The following is a 24,049-nucleotide window of genomic DNA, read 5'->3' as shown; positions in this document are numbered from 1 at the left end:
ATTGGTGGTGGATTCAATCTCCTGATCGGTTTTGAAATTGGTGGTGGATTCAATCTCCTGATCGGTTTTGAAATCAGTGGTGATGGATTCAATCTCCTGATCGGTTTTGAAATCAGTGGTGATGGATTCAATCTCCTGTTCGGTTTTGAAATCAGTGGTGATGGATTCAATCTCCTGTTCGGTTTTGAAATCGGTGGTGATGGATTCAATCTCCTGTTCGGTTTTGAAATTGGTGGTGGACTCAATCTCCTGATCGGTTTTGAAATCGGTGGTGGATTCAATCTCCTGTTCGGTTTTGAAATCGGTGGTGATGGATTCAATCTCCTGATCGGTTTTGAAATCAGTGGTGATGGATTCAATCTCCTGATCGGTTTTGAAATCGGTGGTGGATTCAATCTCCTGTTCGGTTTTGAAATCGGTGGTGATGGATTCAATCTCCTGATCGGTTTTGAAATCAGTGGTGATGGATTCAATCTCCTCTTTGGTTTTGAAATCAGTGGTGATGGATTCAATCTCCTGCTAGGTTTTGTAACAGGGAGAGCGTTCCGCCACACGCTCCTCTGGAGACACACTGCTGGCTGGGCTTCACCAGCACTTGTGGACCCGGGCTCTTTTGATCTCAGTTTTACTCCTTCACTTCGACCACATAAAGTGATCGGTTCAAGTATTGAGTCAACAAAGCGCTTTTCATTCCCAGGTTTATTCAGTAATCAGGTATGGAGTTGAGTTCCTTGGAGAAATAATGTGCATGCAATCAGAAAGTGAATAAGTGAATGGGTGGATACAGCCTCTCACTGTCAGCAACGTATCATTCTGTTGAAGTATAAATGTCCTCATTCAGGGAGCTGCAGCAGTTTTCATTGTGTTCAAAGGGATGAGGCAGACCTCTTTCAGTGTGAACACAGGGGGCGCTGTTTCAAGGAAATATACACATGGGTAGAGAGGCATCACACAAAGAGGTCTATATTGATTCAGTAAATCAGTGGATTTTATATGGGGTGAAAGCAGACTTTTAATTACAGCATGCGGCTGATTAAATGAACCAGTGATTTTACCCAGCACCCTTCACTGTACCTTCATCGGGGCATTTCCACTTCTCTAGAGCAAGAATAGCTCGAGCAGGAACAAGAAAAGCAAACGCACTGGCCTGAAACAAAGGAAGCCTGGGAAACAGTGGAATCATCTCAGAAACAGTATAGTATTAAGTTGCTAAAACATGTTTCTTTCAAAACTGCACATTTGAGACCTATGTATTGAATGGAATTGCGTGGCAGAGTTAGTTAAAGCAATGATGTATACACATACAGTTTCACAATATTTTATTCCTTACTCACTGCTTGTAGTTGATATATACTGTATTTGAAGTCATAGGTAGGAACTATACAAAGCTTCCTAATGATGCTAAAGGAAATAAATGAATACAAACATAGCTCCATACCTGACTCCAAATGTGGTCTGTATTAGTGTTGTTATCCCCACACAAGTGAAAATGGTCCCTACGAGCTTGCTCACAGTGTCCTGGTCCTTCCCAACACAGAGTGATTCAGCCAGCAGGAATGGGACTGCAATAGTGCCACTGAAACATGTCAGGTAATGCTGACAGAAATACGACTGTGTTAGAAATGTACAACTACTGCCTCTGGTGCCAGCAGGAGCTGGGAATGTGAACACACACTTACTGCTTTCCCTCCTGGATACCCAGCTGCTATCCAAGACTCAGAACAGGATTCCAGCAATCTGATTCAATGACTGATCACTTCAGAGCTTTACAGTGAAGGGATATATGATTGCCTGTTACATTTCCAGCTCTTCAGACAGCTTCACAGACACGTTTTGGTGTTTGGTGTAAACGCTTGTTCAAACATGTTCATGAACTCCAGTCTATTTTTCTCTAACCCATGGTAGTGAAGAGACCAATGCAGTGCTTCCAATGGGACCCCAGCCAAGATCTGCAACTCCCTCCACACACAGCAGTGCCTTACCAGGAGAGCTGCAGGACTGTATGTACTGGGAGAGTCAACCATAACTATTGGGATACAAAGATATGAAGTGATCAAACCAAGGTCTGAGTGTGGTGAGGGGGTACCAAGAGTATCAGGCTATAGAAACAGAGATAACTGATCTGTTTATACAATTCATAGCTTTACCTGAAAACTGAGCAGAATACAAAGATTTATCTGACCCAATACATGCTGAAGATGAGTATCAGGCTATAGCAACAGAGATAACTGATCTGTTTATACAATTCATAGCTTTACCTGAAAACCCAGCAGAATACAAAGGTACCATGGAGGGACATCTTCAATCTTGTACATCATGTCTGATCCAGAGTTTTCTTGTGGCTGCTGCAGCTTTCCATTGACAATCGGCAGTTCATCCTAAAAGAAAACATGCCAGATATAATAGCAGGTTGTAACAGCAGCAGTAAGCATGGCCAAGTAAAACAATGAAGGGAAAGTTACAATCACACTTGCTGTAACAGTGCATGCCATGTGTAAGCATATCTACAGTGTTGCTGAACAGGCTGTAGGGTTTAACACAGTGCATCACTTTCCCCAGCATCTGCTTTATTGTACGTATTCCTGCAATATCTTTTCAACATAATGGGGATTGTTTGGATATTTGTATTAACATACCCCTGGTCATAAATCTGGTAAAAGCTGGCACACTCACAGGTGCTCAAAATAATAATGAAAACAAAAGGCAAAATTAAAAGGGAAAAGAAAACATAGTAATAAAACTACAAAATAAAGGTGCTGCTTATGCAGTGTCCCCACTGCCGCTAAGCTGGTCAGCTCGGGATCTCCGTCCTACGCTGTTATGCACTATACACTGGGGTGGCCAAGGTTCCCCTATCACTACACACGTCCCCTCAGGTACGTAACAAGAGATTTTAATAAATGGTTTATTTATTGCTGGCTGTCTTCCTCAGCCCTGCTTGCCTGTTGGTCACTCGCTCCAACCACTGGCGTTCTTGCCTGGTCTATGTTTACACTGGCCTTCTCAGCCAGCGCATCTGTGTATTCCCAATCACACCCACCCGAATGCATAACCAAGCGCAGTACTTATGGGCCAAGCAATCCCCCAAGGCCCGCCTCAGCCACTCAGAGAGAGAGAAAGCCAACACACCCTCTTCCCCACCTCTCTGTGTCACTGCCATGACTGACAGGCGGATCTACAAGGCTGCTGCCCCCTTCCTGCAACACCACACATGCACCAGATAGTCAGCACGTTACAGGTAGTTATTCTCATTTGAAATCAGTTTTGGGTCTTCCTGTCTAAATGTCTTCTGCGTTCACAATGTCACTTGTTCACCTGTCCAATCAGAAACTTTTCATTGGTTCCCAACTTCTATGAAACAGGTAGTCATGCTTGTATAATGGTGAGCCATGGTAACAATGGTACATGCTCAGCACTGCCATGAGAAAAGCACAGGAAACTGCAGACTGACCATGCAAACGATACCATGGCAAACTTTTATCAGGGTGTGTGGAGAGCCATCCTCACAGTCACTTAACAATGGCCTGCATGTACTGTATGGAAGCTTTAGCTGTAAATATCTGTTTTTGTGGTACTTACATGCTTCATTTATGTTACAGAGATAAATGAAATGGATAGTTTTGTATTAACTTTCCTGTTTGTATTAATGTTTTAAAAAAAAAACATAGTACTAGCTTATAGTGTTTTTTTCTGTTGATATTTTAATATCAATTAAAAAACGACTTCTGTTTAAAAGTTTTTTTTCCTTGTCTCAACTTTTTTTTTTTGTGAATTTAGTCGTCGCCAATTATTTTACCCCAGTTTTCACCCCAATTTAGCATGCCCAGTTATTATCTGTATCCTCGGCTCACCGCTCGCAACCCCCCCGCCGACTCGGGAAACGAAGGCTGGAACACGCGTCCTCCGAAACGTGCTCCTGCCAAGCCGTCATTTTTCGCACTGCAGATCCACAGCAATGCCACCAGACCTATAGTGCCGGAGGACAACACAGATCTGGCAGCTCCACTGCAGAGCCACAGGCGCCCTATCGGCCACAGGGGTCGCTGATGCGCGGTGAGCCGTGGATTCCCCTGCCGACCTAAGCCCTCCCTACCCGGGCAGTGCTCAGCCAATTGTGCGCCGCCCCCTAGGAACTCCCGGTCACGGTCGGCTGTGACATAGCCTGGATTCGAACCTGCGATCTCCAGGCTATAGGGCACATCCTGCACTCCGCACGGAGCGCCTTTACTGGATGCGCCACTCGGGAGCCCCTTTGTCTCAACTTTTAAAAGGCACACACCTGTCAATTATCATGCTATTAAATTCTTAATTGCCTTATTATCAGTGAAAGTCACTAGAAATGTCAGAGGGAGTGTTGCTGGTGTTTATTAAAGCTGCCTGTAAGAAGCACATGCAATATAAAGGGACTATTACAGATTATGTTAAAGGAGCAGAGTCCAACTGAGTCAGAATGTATTATTAATGAACAAACCAGTGGAGACGTGGAATGTGAACGAGGATCAAGCACGTGAGCATGTTATACAGCAGCCGTCTCTGTAGAAGTATACAGTGATGTACAAGCTTCTATAGTATATCAAGGCCAGGATACTCTAACACAAGAAATACTGTGCTTCAGTGTGCGCACAACCTAAACTGACAAATGCCATTTATTATAATTAAAGTTACGATTTTGTCACGGAGGTCACAGAAATTGAAATAAAGTCAGTGAAATCTTGGAAATGGATGTAAAAACACTTTTGATTAGGCATTCCTTTATTTCCTTTAAAAATAATGCAGTGTCCCATGCACTGAAAATACAAACCTGCGAGTATCTGTAAATGAATGCAGTGTCCCATGCACTGAAAATACAAACCTGCGAGTATCTGTAAATGAATGCAGTGTCCCATGCACTGAAAATACAAACCTGCGAGTATCTGTAAATGAATGCAGTGTCCCATGCACTAAAAATACAAACCTGTGAGTATCTGTAAATGAATGCAGTGTCCCATGCACTGAAAATACAAACCTGCGAGTATCTGTAAATGAATGCAATGTCCCATGCACTGAAAATACAAACCTGCGAGTATCTGTAAATGAATGCAATGTCCCATGCACTGAAAATACAAACCTGCGAGTATCTGTAAATGAATGCAATGTCCCATGCACTGAAAATACAAACCTGCGAGTATCTGGAAATTGCTTGGTTGATGCACGCAGTATTTACGTGTTGCTACGTAGATCTGCGAATGAGATAGCTGAGCGAGCAAGCATGTAAATCGAGGACAGCAAAAATGCAAAAACAAACATTGTGAGTGAGCTGTTTCAAGAACATAAGAACATAAGAAGGGTTTCAAACGAGAGGAAGTCATTTGGCTTATTGATCACAGAATCTCATCAAGCAGTTTCTTGAAGGATCCCAGGGTGTCAGCTTCAACAACATTACTGGGGAGTTGGTTCCAGACTCCCACAATTTTCTGTGTAAAAAAGTGCCTCCTATTTTCTGTTTTGAATGCCCCTTTATCTAATCTCCATTTGTGACCCCTGGTCCTTTTTTATTTGCTTGAATCAGATCATCTCATAGTCTTCTTTGTTCAAGACTGAATAGATTCAGTTCTTTTAGCCTGTCTGCATACGACATGCCTTTGAACGACAGAAGAACAAATGCATCAGAGAACAAAAATTGACCAACTTACAGAGGCTTTCTTTACAACATGCTGTTCGTTTCAAAATCATGGAAAACTCTATTAAAGCCTGGTTCAAACAGCACTTCTGTTGCAGATGAATGTGATATGTCAGGCACAGACAGGTAGCTGTGCAGCTTCACTATGTGCTGTATGGGACGCATCGCGTCGCAGCCCTTTTGACTGCGCAAACTGGTTGCAGCTGGTGTTCATACTTTAAATACAGACTGCATTCGTGGAATTGGATACATTTACATTTAATATTAGGTTAAAGAAACTTAAAGTCATATGGCCTCAACATGGCAGCCATATTAGGTCAGAGGCCAATGTCATGGTCACCAAGACATTGATCTTGCAGGGTTTCTACACCCTGCAGATATGAGGTAGTGGAAGTACCTCATTAATGGAGATAACAGCAGTCAAGAGGATGGCCAGGATCGACGTGTTTCCATTCGCCAGACCAAAAACAATATCACATCAACTAGGTTAAAAAAAGGGGTTTGAAGCAGGAAAACTCAACGCAAGTTTTTATTTTTTGTATCCATAGTAACAAACATAATCATTTTAGTACCTCGTACCTAGTTTCTGACAAGAGTTTTCTTGAGAAAGGAAACGCTCACTTAACATTCTACTAGTGGCAGAAACAATTTACAAAAGATGAGCGAAGTCACATTAAAACAGATAACCAAATCTATATTTCCTGGGTGGTTCAAAGCTCCCAACACACACATGAGGATATTGGTATCTCACCTGTAAACTGTTAATACAGAGAATGATATGTCATCGTGTGCATGGATTTGAAAACGGGTACTGTTCTGTGGTCGGCTGAATGTCATTACATGTTAATAGATTAGAGCAGTAACTTCATAGATGTTTCAAAGAGGTGTTTGAAAGAGAACAAAACAATGTTAATGGTGACAGTGTAATATCTATAGGCTCTAGTTAGAATGCTCCCTGACAAATTCCACTAATAGGACACTGCAACCCACTTTCACATATGGTACGACAGCAACTCCGCAAACAAGCTGTGTGTTTCCTCACATGATTGATCAGCTGATTCCAGAAATCATTCTATTCCTGGTAGTGAACAGATGAATTGTGTCTTTTATGTTGAGCTGTGAGGTAACAGACTTCTTAGGATCTCCAAGCCAATCAGAGCACACGCTTCATTACCTGCTGTATTCCACAAGACCTCTGTTGTAAAGTGCTACAAAATCACTATGTCAGTCTGAGAATGACAAGAGCATTCTTCCCTGCAATATTACATTCTGACCAGTAGAGGTCTTGGGTTCTCACCGACTCAGAGCAGTGGTGTGGGATTGAATAATTAATGACGTGATGGTAATTAGTTAACCAACTACAAACACCTGGATAAAAAGGCTCTGAATGATAGCCTTGTGTGGGTTTTGTAGGATAGCTTAGGAAGCAAGAAAAAGAAAATAAAACAAAACATAAAGAGGAGAACAGATAAAAAAAAAAAATAAGATGAAGGCTGGGTCACAGGTGTGGAGGAAGACCTGACCGAAGGTGGGTCATGGGATGTGAAGGAAGGCCTGACCGAAGGTGGGACACGGGTGTGAAGGAAGGCCTGACCGAAGGTGGGTCACAGGTGTGGAGGAAGACCTGAGCAAAGGTGGGTCACGGGGTGTGAAGGAAGGCCTGACTGAAGGTGGGTCACGGGTTGTGAAGGAAAACCTGACTGAAGGTGGGTCACGGGTGTGGAGGAAGGCCTGACCAAATGTGTGGGTGTAGGGGTGACAAGCACTACTCTATAATGCAGGGAAACACATATGTTTGGTTTGGAGTTTTTTGTGTCAAAGGAACAAGTATAGATAGTACTCCGAACGGAGTTAGGTATTTTTTTGTTTGCTTGTTTTGCTTTCCTTGTATTTGTGAAAAATAACCTTGCCATGTGGAACTAATTAAAAACACCTGCGGGTTTGAACTTCAACTGCACGACTCCAGTAATTTATTATACCAGCCCCGGCCCCTCACCACAACCTCACACAAAAACCCAATTGAGTTGGTTCTTTATTCTCTATATCAGTATGTTTGACGTCACCTACTTTAAAGAATCATCTTGTTTCCTAACAGCCTGAAGCCGTGCGTCCTGCCTGCTGTCCCCTTTTAAACGAGTTCCCTGGTCTGGCTTTGAATTTGTCGATCCCTTTTAAAAATTAAGAGCGTCGATCAAGTCTCCTATTTTTGAAGGCTAAATAGTTATTTCAACATAACCTAATGCTTCATACCATTTAGCCTTGAGATGAGTATAGACTATTAGAGTATTAAATAAGCATAGTAGGGAAGTCCCACTGTTTGGAACAGGAAACAGCGTATCTGGGATTGTACTTGAGTATTCCCACTGTTTGGAACAGGGAACAGCGTGTCTGGGATTGTACTTGAGTATTCCCACTGTTTGGAACAGGGAACAGCGTGTCTGGGATTGTACTTGAGTAGGTCTCAGAAGTGCTTCTGCTCGGGCTGACCCTTAACAAGCCACATACTGTTTTTGATTACAATGCTGAAATGTCATTGCATCGCTGTCTTTGATTACAATGCTGAAATGTCATTGCATCGCTGTCTTTGATTACAATGCTGAAATGCCATTGCATCGCTGTTTTTGATTACAATGCTGAAATGCCATTGCATCGCTGTCTTTGCATCGGTTAACAAACCCTTATTTTCATACCTTTTTCTCCCCTGTATAGCTGATCGCATCGTTCCTGTGGATATTTGATATTTGATCATCAAGGTCATCAATTTGAACCCCATCCTAAAAAAATAAGTAAAAAGAAGAAATATATTTTTTGTATTCCATTTGTTTGAAGTGTGTGTTGCTATTGCTTGATCTCTGTACTGTTTGAAGTGTGTGTTGCTATTGCTTGATCTCTGATATGTTTGAAGTGAGTGTTGCTATTGCTTGATCTCTGGTATGTTTGAAGTGAGTGTTGCTATTGCTTGATCTCTGGTATGTTTGAAGTGAGTGTTGCTATTGTTTGATCTCTGTACTGTTTGAAGTATGTGTTGCTATTGCTTGATCTCTGGTATGTTTGAAGTGAGTGTTGCTATTGCTTGATCTCTGGTATGTTTGAAGTGAGTGTTGCTATTGCTTGATCTCTGGTATGTTTGAAGTGAGTGTTGCTATTGCTTGATCTCTGGTATGTTTGAAGTGAGTGTTGCTGATGCTCGAGGTGAAGTGAAGCAGTCACACTGCTGGGAAGTTCCTAAAAAGGTGCAGAGTTCAAGCTCCTAAAAAGTTGCAGTTGAAGTTACTTATAAAATGTTATAGCTAACTTGAAATTTGCAACTGTTAATTTGCAACTGTACTAAACTGTGTGGTGATGTTTTTATGTGGACTAATACACAGCTTTGGATGTTTAATTAGTACATTGTGTAGTATATGTACTGCATACTAGACCATACTAAACGAAATGGATTATATTAATGAACTGCTTGCTTTGTAACTAATTCAGGAATGAGTTCACAGCAGTAAGAGTGAAGAAATGTACAGCTTCTGTGTTTCTTTATTATTGCTAACAAGAGATACGCTTATTTAGACATTAATGGTTCAGACTTATTGTGAGCAGCAGTGTGGAGTAGTGGTTAGGGCTCTGGACTCTTGACCGGAGGGTCGTGGGTTCAATCCCTGGTTGGGGACACTGCTGCTGTAACCTTGAGCAAGGTGCTTGATCTAGATTGCTCTAGTAATAACCCAACTGTATAAATGGGTAATTGTATGTAAAAAATAAATAAATAATGCAATATCTGTATAATGTGCTATCTTGTAACAATTGTAAGTCGCCCTGGATAAGGGTATCTGCTAAGAAATAAATAATAATAATAAAACAAACTTTCATTTTCTGAAGCTTACAGTATTTAACATCATTTTAGACAGAGATACAGTATATTAACTGTTTAAAAACATGAATGCAGGGTCACAAACACATCTATGCAGTCAATGATATAGCAATAGTATGCCAGTAACATACATCTTTACCATGCCTGTAAATTCAATGTAAGATGATGACCACACCATATACAGTGCCTATAGAAAGTCTACACCCCCTTTCAACATTTTCACCATTTGTTGCCTTATAGTCTGGAATTAAAATGCATTATAATATTTTTTTTTTCATTTATCTACACATCCTACCCCACATCTTCCAAGTGAAAAAAATATTCTAGAAATTTGTAGAAAATGAATTAAAAATAAAAACTGAAACTGCTTGGATAAGTATTGAATCTGTTCAGTCTTGAATAAAGGAGACTACGCAGTGATCTGATTCAAGCATTCAAAATCCTAAAAGGTATTGACAATGTCGACCCAGGGGACTTTTTTGACCTGAAAAAAGAAACAAGGACCAGGGGTCACAAATGGAGATTAGATAAAGGGGCATTCAGAACAGAAAATAGGAGGCACTTTTTTACACAGAGAATTGTGAGGGTCTGGAACCAACTCCCCAGTAATGTTGTTGAAGCTGACACTCTGGGATCCTTCAGGAAGCTGCTTGATGAGATTCTGGGATCAATAAGCTACTAACAACCAAATGAGCAAGATGGGCCGAATGGCCTCCTCTCGTTTGTAAACGTTCTTATGTTCTTATGTTCTTAGGTGTCCATCCCCCTTGTAATAGCAATCCTAAATTAGCTCAGGTGTAACCAATCGCCTTCAAAATCACACATGAAGTTAAGTGGCCTCCACCTGTGTTAAACTGTAGTGATTCACGTGATTTCAGGATAAAATCAGCAGTTCCTGTAGGTTCCCTCTACTGGGTAGTACATTTCAAAGCAAAGACACAACCATGAGCACCAAGGCTTTCAAAAGAACTCCGGGACAAAGTTGTTGAAAGGCACAGATCAGAGGATGGGTATAAAAAAATATCAAAGGCCTTGAATATCCCTTGGAGCACGGTCAAGGCAATCATTAAGAAGTGGAAGGTGTATGGCACCACCAAGACCCTGCCTAGATCAGGTCGTACCTCGAAATTGGATGACCGAGCAAGAAAGAGACTGATCAGAGAGGCTACCAAGAGGCCAAGAGCTACAGGCTTTTATGGCCAAGACTGGTCAAAGTGTGCATGTGACAACAATATCCCAAGCACTCCACAAATCTGGCCTGTATGGTAGGGTGGCAAGAAGGAAGCCATTACTCAAGAAAGCCCACCTTGAATCCCATTTGAAGTATGCAAAAAAACACTCTGGAGATTGTGTAGCCATGTGGCAAAAAGTTTTGTGGTCTGACGAAACTAAAATGGAACTTTTTGGCCTAAATGCAAAGCGTTATGTTTGGCACAAACCCAACACAGCGCATCACCCAAAGAACACCATCCCTACTGTGAAGCATGGTGGTGGCAGCATCATGTTATGGGGATGTTTCTCATCGGCAGGGGCTGGGGCACTTGTCAGGATAGAAGGAAAATGAATGGAGCAAAGTACAGAGAAGTCCTTGAGGAAAACCTGCTGCTCTCTGCAAGAAAGCTGAAACTGGGACGGAAGTTCACCTTTCAGCATGACAACGACCCAAAGCACACAGCCAAAGCTCCATGGAGTGGCTAAGGAACAAAAAGGTAAATGTCCTTGAGTGGCCCAGTCAGAGCCCCGACCTAAATCCAATAGAAAATTTGTGGCATGACTTGAAGATTGCTGTCCATCAACGCTCCTCTAGGAACTTGACAGAGCTTGAACAGTTTTGTAAAGAAGAATGGTCAAATATTGCCAAATCTAGGTGTGCAAAGTTGGTAGGGACCTATCCCAACAGACTCACAGCTGTAATTGCTGCCAAAGGTGCTTCCAACAAGTATTAACTCAGGGGGGTGGAGACTTATCCAATTATGATCTTTCTTTTTTGTATTTTTAATATTTAATTTTTTTTGTCAATAAAAACTTTTTTCCCCTTAACAGTGTGGAGTATGGTGTGTGGAAAGTGGAAAAAATTCTAATTTAAATGCATGAAACTCTGAGGCACTGACGCAACAAAATGTGAAAAACGTTCAAGGAGGTGTAGACTTTCTATAGGCACTGTATCAGCTGTAGGTCCAGAATACTATAGAATAAGAATGTGCATCCATGGTGTTTAAGACCTCTAGGTCTTGATAAGCAAATGTGTTACTTCATGATAAATATACTTAAGTAACTGTATATGTAGTATGTGGAATAACTTGTTGTGTTCTCAAGAAATGCACATATAAGTGTGACAGATGAATGGATGAGAGACACCTCTCTATATCCCTACCATCTGATCCTCCCAATAACTTTTGCTTAGTCATGCTAATACCAAGTTTCATCACAATTTAATAAACATTTTTCCAGACAGCAAATGTGTGACATACAGATGGACACATATGTATACAGACACCCCATATATCCCCACAATCTAATCCTTTCAATAACTAAATCATGTTGTTAGCAAGTTTCATCCTAATTGGTTAAGCACAACATACATGCACATGTATAACCACCCCAACTGCATTCCCTGCAATAACATTTACTTACAAGCTACTGCCAAACATCAGCATATTGATAAAGAAAGTACAGATAATCTCAACGCGAAGGCTAAACCCTGAGAGCTAGCAAATGAGCCTTCAAAGTGATAATAAGGTACTTTGACTGCTTTACATTTTCTGTGATACTCTTTTCACTTAGGGTTCAGTTCAAACCTACGATAAACAAACACTGTTCAGAATGCTGGCATGGCATAGTAACATGAATTACCTTCGACTCTGTGTCTTCAAACGTGTTGACCATTTTATGAAAGAAGATTCTGCAATACGGCTTGTATCTGAAACTGTCTCTGACTGCACAGTTTTATTGAGGAAAAAAATAAGAAAGTTAATAATTTTAAGAGTTTGGAAGGACTTTACCCACACTACTAATGATAAATATTAACCTAAATGATCTTTTCCCTGGTTAAGGAACTGCTTAGCCAGTTCTTTGTGAAATTGGTGCTGATAAACATGTGTTAATCATTGGTGTCTCTACAAGGATGTCTTTAAATTGCAGTGTTAAGAAATAGGGCACATTAGCAAACAAAAAAAAAAAAGGATTTACCAACATACTTAAAATGGACACTAATTAAAACCATTTTAGGTTATGAAATTAAAACACTGACACTTAAGAAAAACATATTTAAATAAAACTATATTCTGGAATCAACTCAACTATGGGATGTTCTTGAAGTAGTGACACACTTCAATCAAGACAAACTTCATTTTATTGTGTTTTTATACAACCAGTACCTGGAACACTGTCATTTTGCACTCTCATTTTGATGTTGTGTCAATGCTTTTCCCATGGGTATACATATTTACTATGGTTTGTTGTGTTTTTTTTAACATGCTTTACCATACCTTTCTGGGATTCACAATGCTTACCTATACTTTACTATGATTTCACTTTACTATGCTTCACAATGGGGGAGCTTTCATCCCTTTAAGGACCAAGTGTGTTTCAATGGGACGCTCCTCCACCAGGGTTTTTAAGCTGTATTTGACTGTCTTCTTTAAAATGTCACTAAACATCTATTTTTTACAGTGGCATCTTGGAATGGGTGTCCTTTTTTCAGAACACTCTGGGGAACATTATAAAGTAATGCTTTACTTCAAAAACTGCTCTCTTTTTCTTCAGCACTATATTTAGTATTATTATTATTATTATTATTATTATTATTATTATTATTATTATTATTATTATTATTATTATTATGTATTCCGCTTAGTGTTTTCAAAGAGATGCATTTGTTATTCTATGACCCAAGGGACCTTACAATACTTCCTGAAAGTTTTGTTAAAAAATATTGATGTTTGGGCAAATTACAAGACATTATTTCATCTGAGTGATTTTGTGATTTTTTTTTACACATTTTTAGCTGACATTTTAAATACTTTTACTGATTTTCCACTCAAAAAATAACAAAATATATATTGTTTAGAAAACACATGTTTTTTTAATGATTATTTAGTAGATTTTGGTTTTTCAAAGAGATAAAGGCACAGCAAGATATTATTCTGTTATCTGATGGACCCTACAATTTCAAATGTTTTGCTGACATTTTTGTACCTTTTTTGTGGTTCTGCCGATAATATCTGCTAAACCGCTATTTAAACCCCAAGTCATGCCCTTGCTCTCTGTCTTGAGTTTTTGCTTTCTACCATCCTCCCCTCCTCCTCCATTATGCCGCTCCTCCTCTGCAACGGTCTCCCTCTGGGGGTAAAAGCTCTCTTCCTAACCTTAGAAGCCCAGTCAGAAAGGTTATCCGCAACAAAGGGGACTCCCAGCCAAATCTGTCTAACTCTCTTTCGTTTTCCCATTTACGCACTTGGGGGAAGTATCGGTCGCTTCCCAGCATGGAGGTCGATCGATTTGGTCTCACCTCCGCGAGGACAGCTCTCCGTGAGCCAAGCAGAATCCCTTTACTCCTGTCCCGTGAATTCTAAATGTGGGACATTCTTTCACCTGAGTGATTTAGCCTTTTTTGTTAAACATTTATTTTAAAATGTAAATAATACCGAGAACACCTATATTATATAACTGAATCACTGTCAGAAACTTCTGATTCACAAGAATCAGACGAGTGGAAATGTTTATATTACTGTGTGCATATCAATTTCTGTACATAACAGTAAACATAGACACTGAATATCCTATTACCAAAGCAGTGTTACAAACAGCCAGAACAACAGAGTACGGTAGATAGTGCGAACTACAAAAATTGCCATAATAAACAGCTATCTCAGGATTGATATTTATAAGCAATAATGGACACTCTTCTCGATTGTGTTCTCAAAATAAATATTTATATATAAAATAATAGTTCCAGTAATGATGAAAAACGAAATGTAACTGATATAGATCTGCTTATATCCACTCGTATCTTGATATTTATAAATGTTGTAAAAACACATATATTAAAACAAATGAGACTGTGTTTTAAATGTTCTAATATAATTATAAGTCTAATACATCGGATTTACAGTGTTTTCCCAGTTCTTTCTTATCTCTAAACAAGTTCCTGTGATGTTGTGCTTCTGCGTGCTGCTAAAAACGTTCTCTGCCCTTTAAAATTGAAATACGCGTCTGTGACAGTCTGGCTGGCAGTGGTGAGTGTGATGACGTCACGGACCAGGAAGTAGAAACCAAAACAATGGATGGGCGGTTGAAGCTGAGTGCAATGGCACTCAGCGTATTTATTAATAAACAAACAAAAGATTTACACAAAACAACAAAACACAAAACAAAAGGGCACGAGGGCCAAACGAATCAACAAACAAACAAGTAAGTGTCGTGCTGGAGAATCCAGCACGTTTTAGCAATTGTTTTTTTAAATGTGACTCGCTCTCTCCGCTCCCCGTACTCTCCTCTGTACACCCAACACTACACACCGAGTGCAGAGAGCTGCAGGTTTATATACTCTGGCCGAGGGATTAACTAGTTGTTAATTATCTTATTATCCCTCGGCCAGAGTCTGCACGCATTTGGTAAGGATGCATGACTGTCAGCTAGTTAAATAATCAGTAGCTGATCAGCCATGCATCCTCACGGGGTTTTTAAATATAATAATAAAAGACGCGGCGCTTTTACCCGCGCTGCAAACAAAAATACAAATAATAATAAATAGGGGCGGGACACTCCGCCACACATGCCCCCCCTTGTGCGCAGCACACATGGCCTTTTCGGCCACCTCCCCCCTTAGTCCCCAAAGTCCCGGTTAGCAGTCCCGGCGCAGGAACAGGGGCAGCAACGGACCAAAGGTGGCGGCCACGGTGGGATGTCCTCCTCCCACCCAAACAGCCGTAGCGTTCCAATGGCCCGCGCACCGGCCGGCTCCTCTGGCCAAAAAATTTTTTGGGGGTGGTCTCCAGACCTGCCCCCACTTCTTCATGGCCGGCAGCTCCCCTCCGTGGGGCTCCGGCCACCCTTTCTCCTGCAGCGAAATTGCTGCGGGGGAAGCTGGTCTCCTGACCTCCCCCCCCTTCTTCATGGCTGGCAGCTGCCCTTCACGGGGCTCCAGCCACAGTATTTCCTGCCGCGAAAGTGCGGCTGGGGGAGCTGGTCTCCTGACCTCCCCCCCCCTTTTCCATGGCTGGCAGCTCCCCTTCATGGGGTTCCAGCCATAGTTTTTCCTGCCGTGAAAGTGCGGCTGGGGGAGCTGGTCTCCTGACCTCCCCCCCCTTTTCCGTGGCCGGCAGCTCCCCTTCATGGGGCTCCAGCCACAGCATTTCCTGCCGCATGGCAGGACTGGTAGTGACCCCAGGCAAAACAGGCCCCTCAGGAGGTGAAGGTAGCAGCTGCCGACCTTCGGCAGGCAATGGTAGCAGCGGCGGACCCTCGGGAGGCGACGGCAGCAGCAGTGGCGGACCCTCGGGAGGCGACGGCAGCAGCAGCGGCGGACCCTCGGGAGGCGACGGCAGCAGCAGCGGCGGACCCTCGGGAGGCGACGGCAGCAGCAGCGGCGGACCCTCGGGAGGCGACGGCAGCAGCAGTGGCGGACCCTCGGGAGGCGACGGCAGCAGCAGCGGCGGACCCTCGGGAGGCGACGGCAGCAGCAGCAGCGGACCCTCGGGAGGTGAACTCGGGAGGGGAGCCCCTGGCCATGGAGTTGGCAGCGGGAGCTCCACTTCTCCCTCGTTCCCTGTAGCTGGTGGCTCTCCAGGCGATGCGGAGCAACAGGCAGCCCCAGGCGATGCGGAGCAACAGGCAGCCCCAGGCGATGCGAGGTAGGCATCCCTGGGTGGTGCGAGGCAGGGCAGGAGCAGTCCTTCCCATGACGGTGGATGTGGAACCAACAGGTATTCACCCTCTGCTGGTGGAGGTGGGAGGGGAAAGCAGTCCTCCCACAGCGGCTGAGACGGAACCAGCAGGTATTCACCCTCTGCTGGTGGAGCTGGGAGTGGCAAGCAGTCCTCCCACGGCGGCTGAGGCGGAACCAGCAGGCATTCACCCTCTGCTGGTGGAGGTGGCGGAGGCAGAGGCAGCTCTTGCTGCTCTGCTCCTGGTGATGGTGGAGACAGAGGCAGCTCCTGCTGCTCTGCTCCTGGTAGTGGTGGAGACAGAGGCAGCTCCTGCTGCTCTGCTCCTGGTGGTGGAGACAGTGGCGAGGGCTCCTCACCCTCTAACGCTGGAGACGGCAGCCATGGCTCCTCTCCCTCTGGCGTTGGAGACGGCAGCACTGGCTCCTCTCCCTCGGGCGCTGGAGACGGCAGCCATGGCTCCTCTCCCTCGGGCACTGGAGATGGCAGCGATGGCTCCTCTCCCTCTGGCGCTGGAGACGGCAGCGATGGCTCCTCTCCCTCTGGCGCTGGAGACGGCAGCGATGGCTCCTCTCCCTCTGGCGCTGGAGAAGGCAGCGATGACTCTTCTCCCTCTGGCGCTGGAGAAGGCAGCGATGGCTCCTCTCCCTCTGGCGCTGGAGACGGCAGCGATGGCTCCTCTCCCTCTGGCGCTGGAGACGGCAGCGATGACCCCTCTCCCTCTGGCGCTGGAAACAGCAGCGGGGCCCCTCCCATATCTGCAGCCAGGTAGTTGAGCACCATGGCTGCGATGTCTGGGAGGGATGCTGGGTGGTGTTTCTGTTCCCAGGCCTCCCAGCGCTCCCCATCTCTTGCCCACAGGAGGTTGATCACAGCAGGGAGGGCGTCCACGTTATCCCTCTCAGGCTCCGCCAGCCAGTCCCAGATCCCCTCTGAGGAGAGTGGACCAGTCCGCCTCGGAGGATGCAGAGGCAGCTCCTGCTCCTTTCCCTCGGACGGTGGTGGTGGAGGTGAAACCAGCAGGTATTCTTCCCTTGCTAGTGGAGCCATTGGCTGTGGACACTCGGCCTCCCCCCTCTTGGGCTGTGGACGGACCGACCCCTCATCCTCCTCCCACATGGGCGCAGGATGTTCAGGCTCCTCCCTCACCTGCCATGGAGGGGGTTGGTCGGGTGCTACATGCCCAACCTCACCAACGGCGAAGCACCATTCCTCACCCCTCAGAGAGGTGAGGCAGACGTCCAGCACAGCAGAGACCCGGCGGGACTTGCGACCAGCCCCGCGCTGTTGCACCTGCTGCTGCACCTGCTGCTGCTGTTTCCTCCTTCTTCCCATTATTTAATTTGAAAAAAAAACGAACAAACAAAAAAAAACGCACTTTTCTGTCCTGGTCCGGCTCTTGGAGGCGTTGTTTGTCCCACGCAGGACACCATATAAGAACATAAGAAAGTTTACAAACGAGAGGAGGCCATTCAGCCCATCTTGCTCGTTTGGTTGTTAGTAGCTTATTGATCCCAGAATCTCATCAAGCAGCGTCTTGAAGGATCCCAGGGTGTCAGCTTCAACAACATTACTGGGGAGTTGGTTCCAGACCCTCACAATTCTCTGTGTAAAAAAGTGCCTCCTATTTTCTGTTTTGAATGCCCCTTTATCTAATCTCCATTTATGACCCCTGGTCCTTTTTTCTTTTTTCAAGTCAAAGAATTCCCCCGGGTTGACATTGTCTATACCTTTTAGGATTTTGAACTTTGTTCAAGACTGAACAGATTCAATTCTTTTAGCCTGTCTGCATACGACATGCCTTTTAAACCCAGGATAATTCTGGTTGCTCTTCTTTGCACTCTTTCTAGAGCAGCAATATCCTTTTTGTAACGAGGTGACCAGAACTGAACACAATATTCTAGGTGAGGTCTTACTAATGCATTGCAAGTTTTAACATTACTTTCCTTGATTTAAATTCAACACTTCTCTGACAGTCTGGCTGGCAGTGGTGAGTGTGATGACGTCACGGACCAGGAAGTAGAAACCAAAACAATGGATGGGCGGTTGAAGCTGAGTGCAATGGCACTCAGCGTATTTATTAATAAACAAACAAAAGATTTACACAAAACAACAAAACACAAAACAAAAGGGCATGAGGGCCAAACGAATCAACAAACAAACAAGTAAGTGTCGTGCTGGAGAATCCAGCACGTTTTAGCAATTGTTTTTTTTAATGTGACTCGCTCTCTCCGCTCCCCGTACTCTCCTCTGTACACCCAACACTCCACACCGAGTGCAGAGAGCTGCAGGTTTATATACTCTGGCCGAGGGATTAACTAGTTGTTAATTATCTTATTATCCCTCGGCCAGAGTCTGCACGCGTTTGGTAAGGATGCATGACTGTCAGCTAGTTAAATAATCAGTAGCTGATCAGCCATGCATCCTCATGGGGTTTTTAAATATAATAATAAAAGACGCAGCACTTTTACCCGCGCCGCAAACAAAAATACAAATAATAATAAATAGGGGCGGGACACTCCGCCACACATGCCCCCCCTTGTGCGCAGCACACATGGCCTTTTCGGCCACCTCCCCCCTTAGTCCCCAAAGTCCCGGTTAGCAGTCCCGGCGCAGGAACAGGGGCAGCAACGGACCAAAGGTGGCGGCCACGGTGGGATGTCCTCCTCCCACCCAAACAGCCGTAGCGTTCCAAAGGCCCACACACCGGCCGGCTCCTCTGGCCAAAATTTTTTTTGGGGATGGTCTCCAGGCCTGCCCCCACTTCTTCATGGCCGGCAGCTCCCCTCCGTGGGGCTCCGGCCACCCTTTCTCCTGCAGCGAAATTGCTGCGGGGGAACTGGTCTCCTGACCTCCCCCCCCCTTCTTCATGGCTGGCAGCTGCCCTTCACGGGGCTCCAGCCACAGTATTTCCTGCTGCGAAAGTGCGGCTGGGGGAGCTGGTCTCCTGACCTCCCCCCCCTTTTCCATGGCTGGCAGCTCCCCTTCATGGGGTTCCAGACATAGTATTTCCTGCCGTGAAAGTGCGGCTGGGGAAGCTGGTCTCCGGACCTCCCCCCTCTTTTCCGTGGCCGGCAGCTCCCCTTCATGGGGCTCCAGCCACAGCATTTCCTGCCGCGAAAGTGCGGCTGGGGGAGCTGGTCTCCTGACCTCCCCCCCCCTTTTCTGTGGCCGGCAGCTCCCCTTCATGGGGCTCCAGCCACAGCATTTCCTGCCGCATGGCAGGACTGGTAGTGACCCCAGGCAAAACAGGCCCCTCAGGAGGCGAAGGTAGCAGCTGCCGACCTACGGCAGGCAATGGCAGCAGCAGCGGACCCTCGGGGGGCGACGGCAGCAGCAGCGGACCCTTGGGGGGCGACGGCAGCTGCAGCGGACCCTCGGGGGGCGACGGCAGCAGCAGCGGACCCTCGGGGGGCGACGGCAGCAGCAGCGGACCCTCGGGGGGTGACGGCAGCAGCAGCGGCGGACCCTCGGGAGGTGACGGCAGCAGCAGCGGCGGACCCTTGGGAGGCGACGGCAGCAGCAGCGGCGGACCCTCGGGAGGCAACGGCAGCAGCAGCGGCGGACCCTCGGGAGGTGAACTCGGGAGGGGAGCCCCTGGCCATGGAGTTGGCAGCGGGAGCTCCACTTCTCCCTCGTTCCCTGTAGCTGGTGGCTCTCCAGGCGATGCGGAGCAACAGGCAGCCCCAGGCGATGCGAGGTAGGCATCCCTGGGTGGTGCGAGGCAGGGCAGGAGCAGTCCTTCCCATGACGGTGGATGTGAAACCAACAGGTATTCACCCTCTGCTGGTGGAGGTGGGAGGGGAAAGCAGTCCTCCCACAGCGGCTGAGACGGAACCAGCAGGTATTCACCCTCTGCTGGTGGAGCTGGGAGTGGCAAGCAGTCCTCCCACGGCGGCTGAGGCGGAACCAGTAGGCATTCACCCTCTGCTGGTGGAGGTGGCGGAGGCAGAGGCAGCTCTTGCTGCTCTGCTCCTGGTGATGGTGGAGACAGAGGCAGCTCCTGCTGCTCTGCTCCTGACAGTGGTGGTGGTGGAGACAGTGGCGAGGGCTCCTCACCCTCTAACGCTGGAGACGGCAGCCATGGCTCCTCTCCCTCTGGCGTTGGAAACGGCAGCACTGGCTCCTCTCCCTCGGGCGCTGGAGACGGCAGCAATGGCTCCTCTCCCTCGGGCACTGGAGATGGCAGCGATGGCTCCTCTCCCTCTGGCGCTGGAGAAGGCAGCGATGACTCTTCTCCCTCTGGCGCTGGAGAAGGCAGCGATGGCTCCTCTCCCTCTGGCGCTGGAGACGGCAGCGATGGCTCCTCTCCCTCTGGCGCTGGAGACGGCAGCGATGGCTCCTCTCCCTCTGGTGCTGGAGACGGCAGCGATGGCTCCTCTCCCTCTGGCGCTGGAGAAGGCAGCGATGACTCTTCTCCCTCTGGCGCTGGAGACGGCAGCGATGGCTCCTCTCCCTTTGGCGCTGGAGACGGCAGCGATGGCTCCTCTCCCTCTGGCGCTGGAGACGGCAGCGATGACCCCTCTCCCTCTGGCGCTGGAAACAGCAGCGGGGCCCCTCCCATATCTGCAGCCAGGTAGTTGAGCACCATGGCTGCGATGTTTGGGAGGGATGCTGGGTGGTGTTTCTGTTCCCAGGCCTCCCAGCGCTCCCCATCTCTTGCCCACAGGAGGTTGATCACAGCAGGGAGGGCGTCCACGATATCCCTCTCAGGCTCCGCCAGCCAGTCCCAGATCCCCTTTGAGGAGAGTGGACCAGTCCGCCTCGGAGGATGCAGAGGCAGCTCCTGCTCCTTTCCCTCGGACGGTGGTGGTGGAGGTGAAACCAGCAGGTATTATTCCCCTGCTAGTGGAGCCATTGGCTGTGGACACTCGGCCTCCCCCCTCTTGGGCTGTGGACGGACCGACCCCTCATCCTCCTCCCACATGGGCGCAGGATGTTCAGGCTCCTCCCTCACCTGCCATGGAGGGGGTTGGTCGGGTGCTACATGCCCAACCTCACCAACGGCGAAGCACCATTCCTCACCCCTCAGACAGGTGAGGCAGACGTCCAGCACAGCAGAGACCCGGCGGGACTTGCGACCAGCCCCGTGCTGTTGCACCTGCTGCTGCACCTGCTGCTGCACCTGCTGCTGCTGTTTCCTCCTTCTTCCCATTATTTAATTTGAAAAAAAAAATGAAAAAAAAAAAAAAAACGCACTTTTCTGTCCTGGTCCGGCTCTTGGAGGCGTTGTTTGTCCCACGCAGGACACCATATAAGAATATAAGAACATAAGAAAGTTTACAAACGAGAGGAGGCCATTCAGCCCATCTTGCTCGTTTGGTTGTTAGTAGCTTATTGATCCCAGAATCTCATCAAGCAGCGTCTTGAAGGATCCCAGGGTGTCAGCTTCAACAACATTACTGGGGAGTTGGTTCCAGACCCTCACAATTCTCTGTGTAAAAAGGTGCCTCCTATTTTCTGTTTTGAATGCCCCTTTATCTAATCTCCATTTATGACCCCTGGTCCTTTTTTCTTTTTTCAAGTCAAAGAATTCCCCCGGGCTGACATTGTCTATACCTTTTAGGATTTTGAATGTTTGAATCAGATCGCCGCGTAGTCTTCTTTGTTCAAGACTGAATAGATTCAATTCTTTTAGCCTGTCTGCATACGACATGCCTTTTAAACCCGGGATAATTCTGGTTGCTCTTCTTTGCACTCTTTCTAGAGCAGCAATATCCTTTTTGTAACGAGGTGACCAGAATTGAACACAATATTCTAGGTGAGGTCTTACTAATGCATTGTAGAGTTTTAACATTACTTCCCTTGATTTAAATTCAACACTTCTCTGACAGTCTGGCTGGCAGTGGTGAGTGTGATGACGTCACGGACCAGGAAGTAGAAACCAAAACAATGGATGGGCGGTTGAAGCTGAGTGCAATGGCACTCAGCGTATTTATTAATAAACAAACAAAAGATTTACACAAAACAACAAAACACAAAACAAAAGGGCACGAGGGCCAAACGAATCAACAAACAAACAAGTAAGTGTCGTGCTGGAGAATCCAGCACGTTTTAGCAATTGTTTTTTTTAAATGTGACTCGCTCTCTCCGCTCCCCGTACTCTCCTCTGTACACCCAACACTACACACCGAGTGCAGAGAGCTGCAGGTTTATATACTCAGGCCGAGGGATTAACTAGTTGTTAATTATCTTATTACCCCTCGGCCAGAGTCTGCACGCGTTTGGTAAGGATGCATGACTGTCAGCTAGTTAAATAATCAGTAGCTGATCAGCCATGCATCCTCACGGGGTTTTTAAATATAATAATATAAGACGCGGCGCTTTTACCCGCGCCGCAAACAAAAATACAAATAATAATAAATAGGGGCGGGACACTCCGCCACAGCGTCTCAGTGGTGTCTCACGGTATAAAAAACTATCAGGCAGTCAAATGAAATCCCTCCCCTATCCAATGATATGCGTTTCCAACCTGTACGGCAACGTATGGTGGCCCAGTAAGTCAATACAATGAAGTACGTTTTTGATCATGTTTACCCGATCACGGGCCCAGAAAGACACTTTTATCGGAGGCTGCTGCTCTCCCATTGAAACCAGCGGCTGTGTTTTACCTTGTTGAATGAGTAGATTCTACAGAGGCTGACCCTCTCCCTTTGAAACCAGCGGCTGTGTTTTATCTTGTTGAATGAGTAGATTCTACAGAGGCTGACCCTCTCCCATTGAAACCAGCGGCTGTGTTTTACCTTGTTGAATGAGTAGATTCTACAGAGGCTGACCCTCTCCCATTGAAACCAGGGGCTGTGTTTTACCTTGTTGAATGAGTAGTTTCTAGAGGCTGACCCTCTCCCATTGAAACCAGCGGCTGTGTTTTACCTTGTTGAATGAGTAGTTTCTAGAGGCTGACCCTCTCCCATTGAAACCAGCGGCTGTGTTTTACCTTGTTGAATGAGTGGATCATCTTTGTCTCTCCTGAGTCATGGTTTATTTAGATTTCCAGAAAGCTTTTGACAAAGTCCCACATAAAAGATGAATTCTCAAACTGAACGCAGTATGGATTCAAGGAAGTGCATGCGCATGGATTAGGGAGTAGTTAACATGTAGGAAACAGAAAGTACTGTGCCCTGTCTTTTTCAGAGATAATCAGTAACTGTACCATTAACATAGGATATCATATCTGAGAGGGGTCGACATTTGGGAGATCTATAAAGAAGTGCTACAATACTCTGTGTTACTTTCAGTATTATGAGAATACCATACATTTATAATGTTACATGGGCTATAAAGAGGTAATTGATTTCAGCATAGTCCAAATTGAAGTAAAAACTACAAGCAAAGATAAAAAGAAGACATTCAGCAAAATGAAAGATGGTAGTAAAATGAAAATGGATTTTCAAACCTTGGTTAGCATTCATTTAAAGAGCTTGAACAACACGTGGGCAAATAGAACGCGGCATCTGTGCTCTCTGATATTTACCTGTATATAGCTCTGATGACATCACTGGACTGCTGTCTGCATGCAGTGACATAAGAACATAAGAATGATGTCATGACTGCATAAGACAGCAATGTTGAGGTGCCTGGAAAGCATAACGAGATGCATTTCAGTGATGCCATTGAGGTTTCATGAACAGGAGCAGGTTCAGG

General features: G+C 45.9%; 1 protein-coding gene across 1 annotated transcript in view; it reads right to left on the bottom strand.

The window, feature by feature from the left end:
- The window catches only part of slc23a1 (solute carrier family 23 member 1), a 53,820-nt gene extending 41,396 nt beyond the window's left edge, over positions 1-12,424 (bottom strand). Inside the window, exons 1-5 of the mRNA XM_058996640.1 lie at positions 12,372-12,424; positions 8,350-8,433; positions 2,259-2,378; positions 1,439-1,596; positions 1,075-1,163 (exon numbers count right to left, since the gene is read on the bottom strand). Coding sequence (XP_058852623.1) covers positions 1,075-1,163; positions 1,439-1,596; positions 2,259-2,378; positions 8,350-8,433; positions 12,372-12,404 — 484 coding nt within the window. The 5' untranslated portion in view covers positions 12,405-12,424. The remainder of the gene's footprint in view (positions 1-1,074; positions 1,164-1,438; positions 1,597-2,258; positions 2,379-8,349; positions 8,434-12,371) is intronic.
- Positions 12,425-24,049: the final 11,625 nt, after the last annotated feature.

This window comes from Acipenser ruthenus, chromosome 23 (assembly GCF_902713425.1).
Source record: "Acipenser ruthenus chromosome 23, fAciRut3.2 maternal haplotype, whole genome shotgun sequence".
Taxonomy (NCBI): Eukaryota; Metazoa; Chordata; class Actinopteri; order Acipenseriformes; family Acipenseridae; genus Acipenser; species Acipenser ruthenus.
Note: the sequence above shows the minus strand (reverse complement) of the source record. Positions and strands in the feature narration are given on the sequence as shown.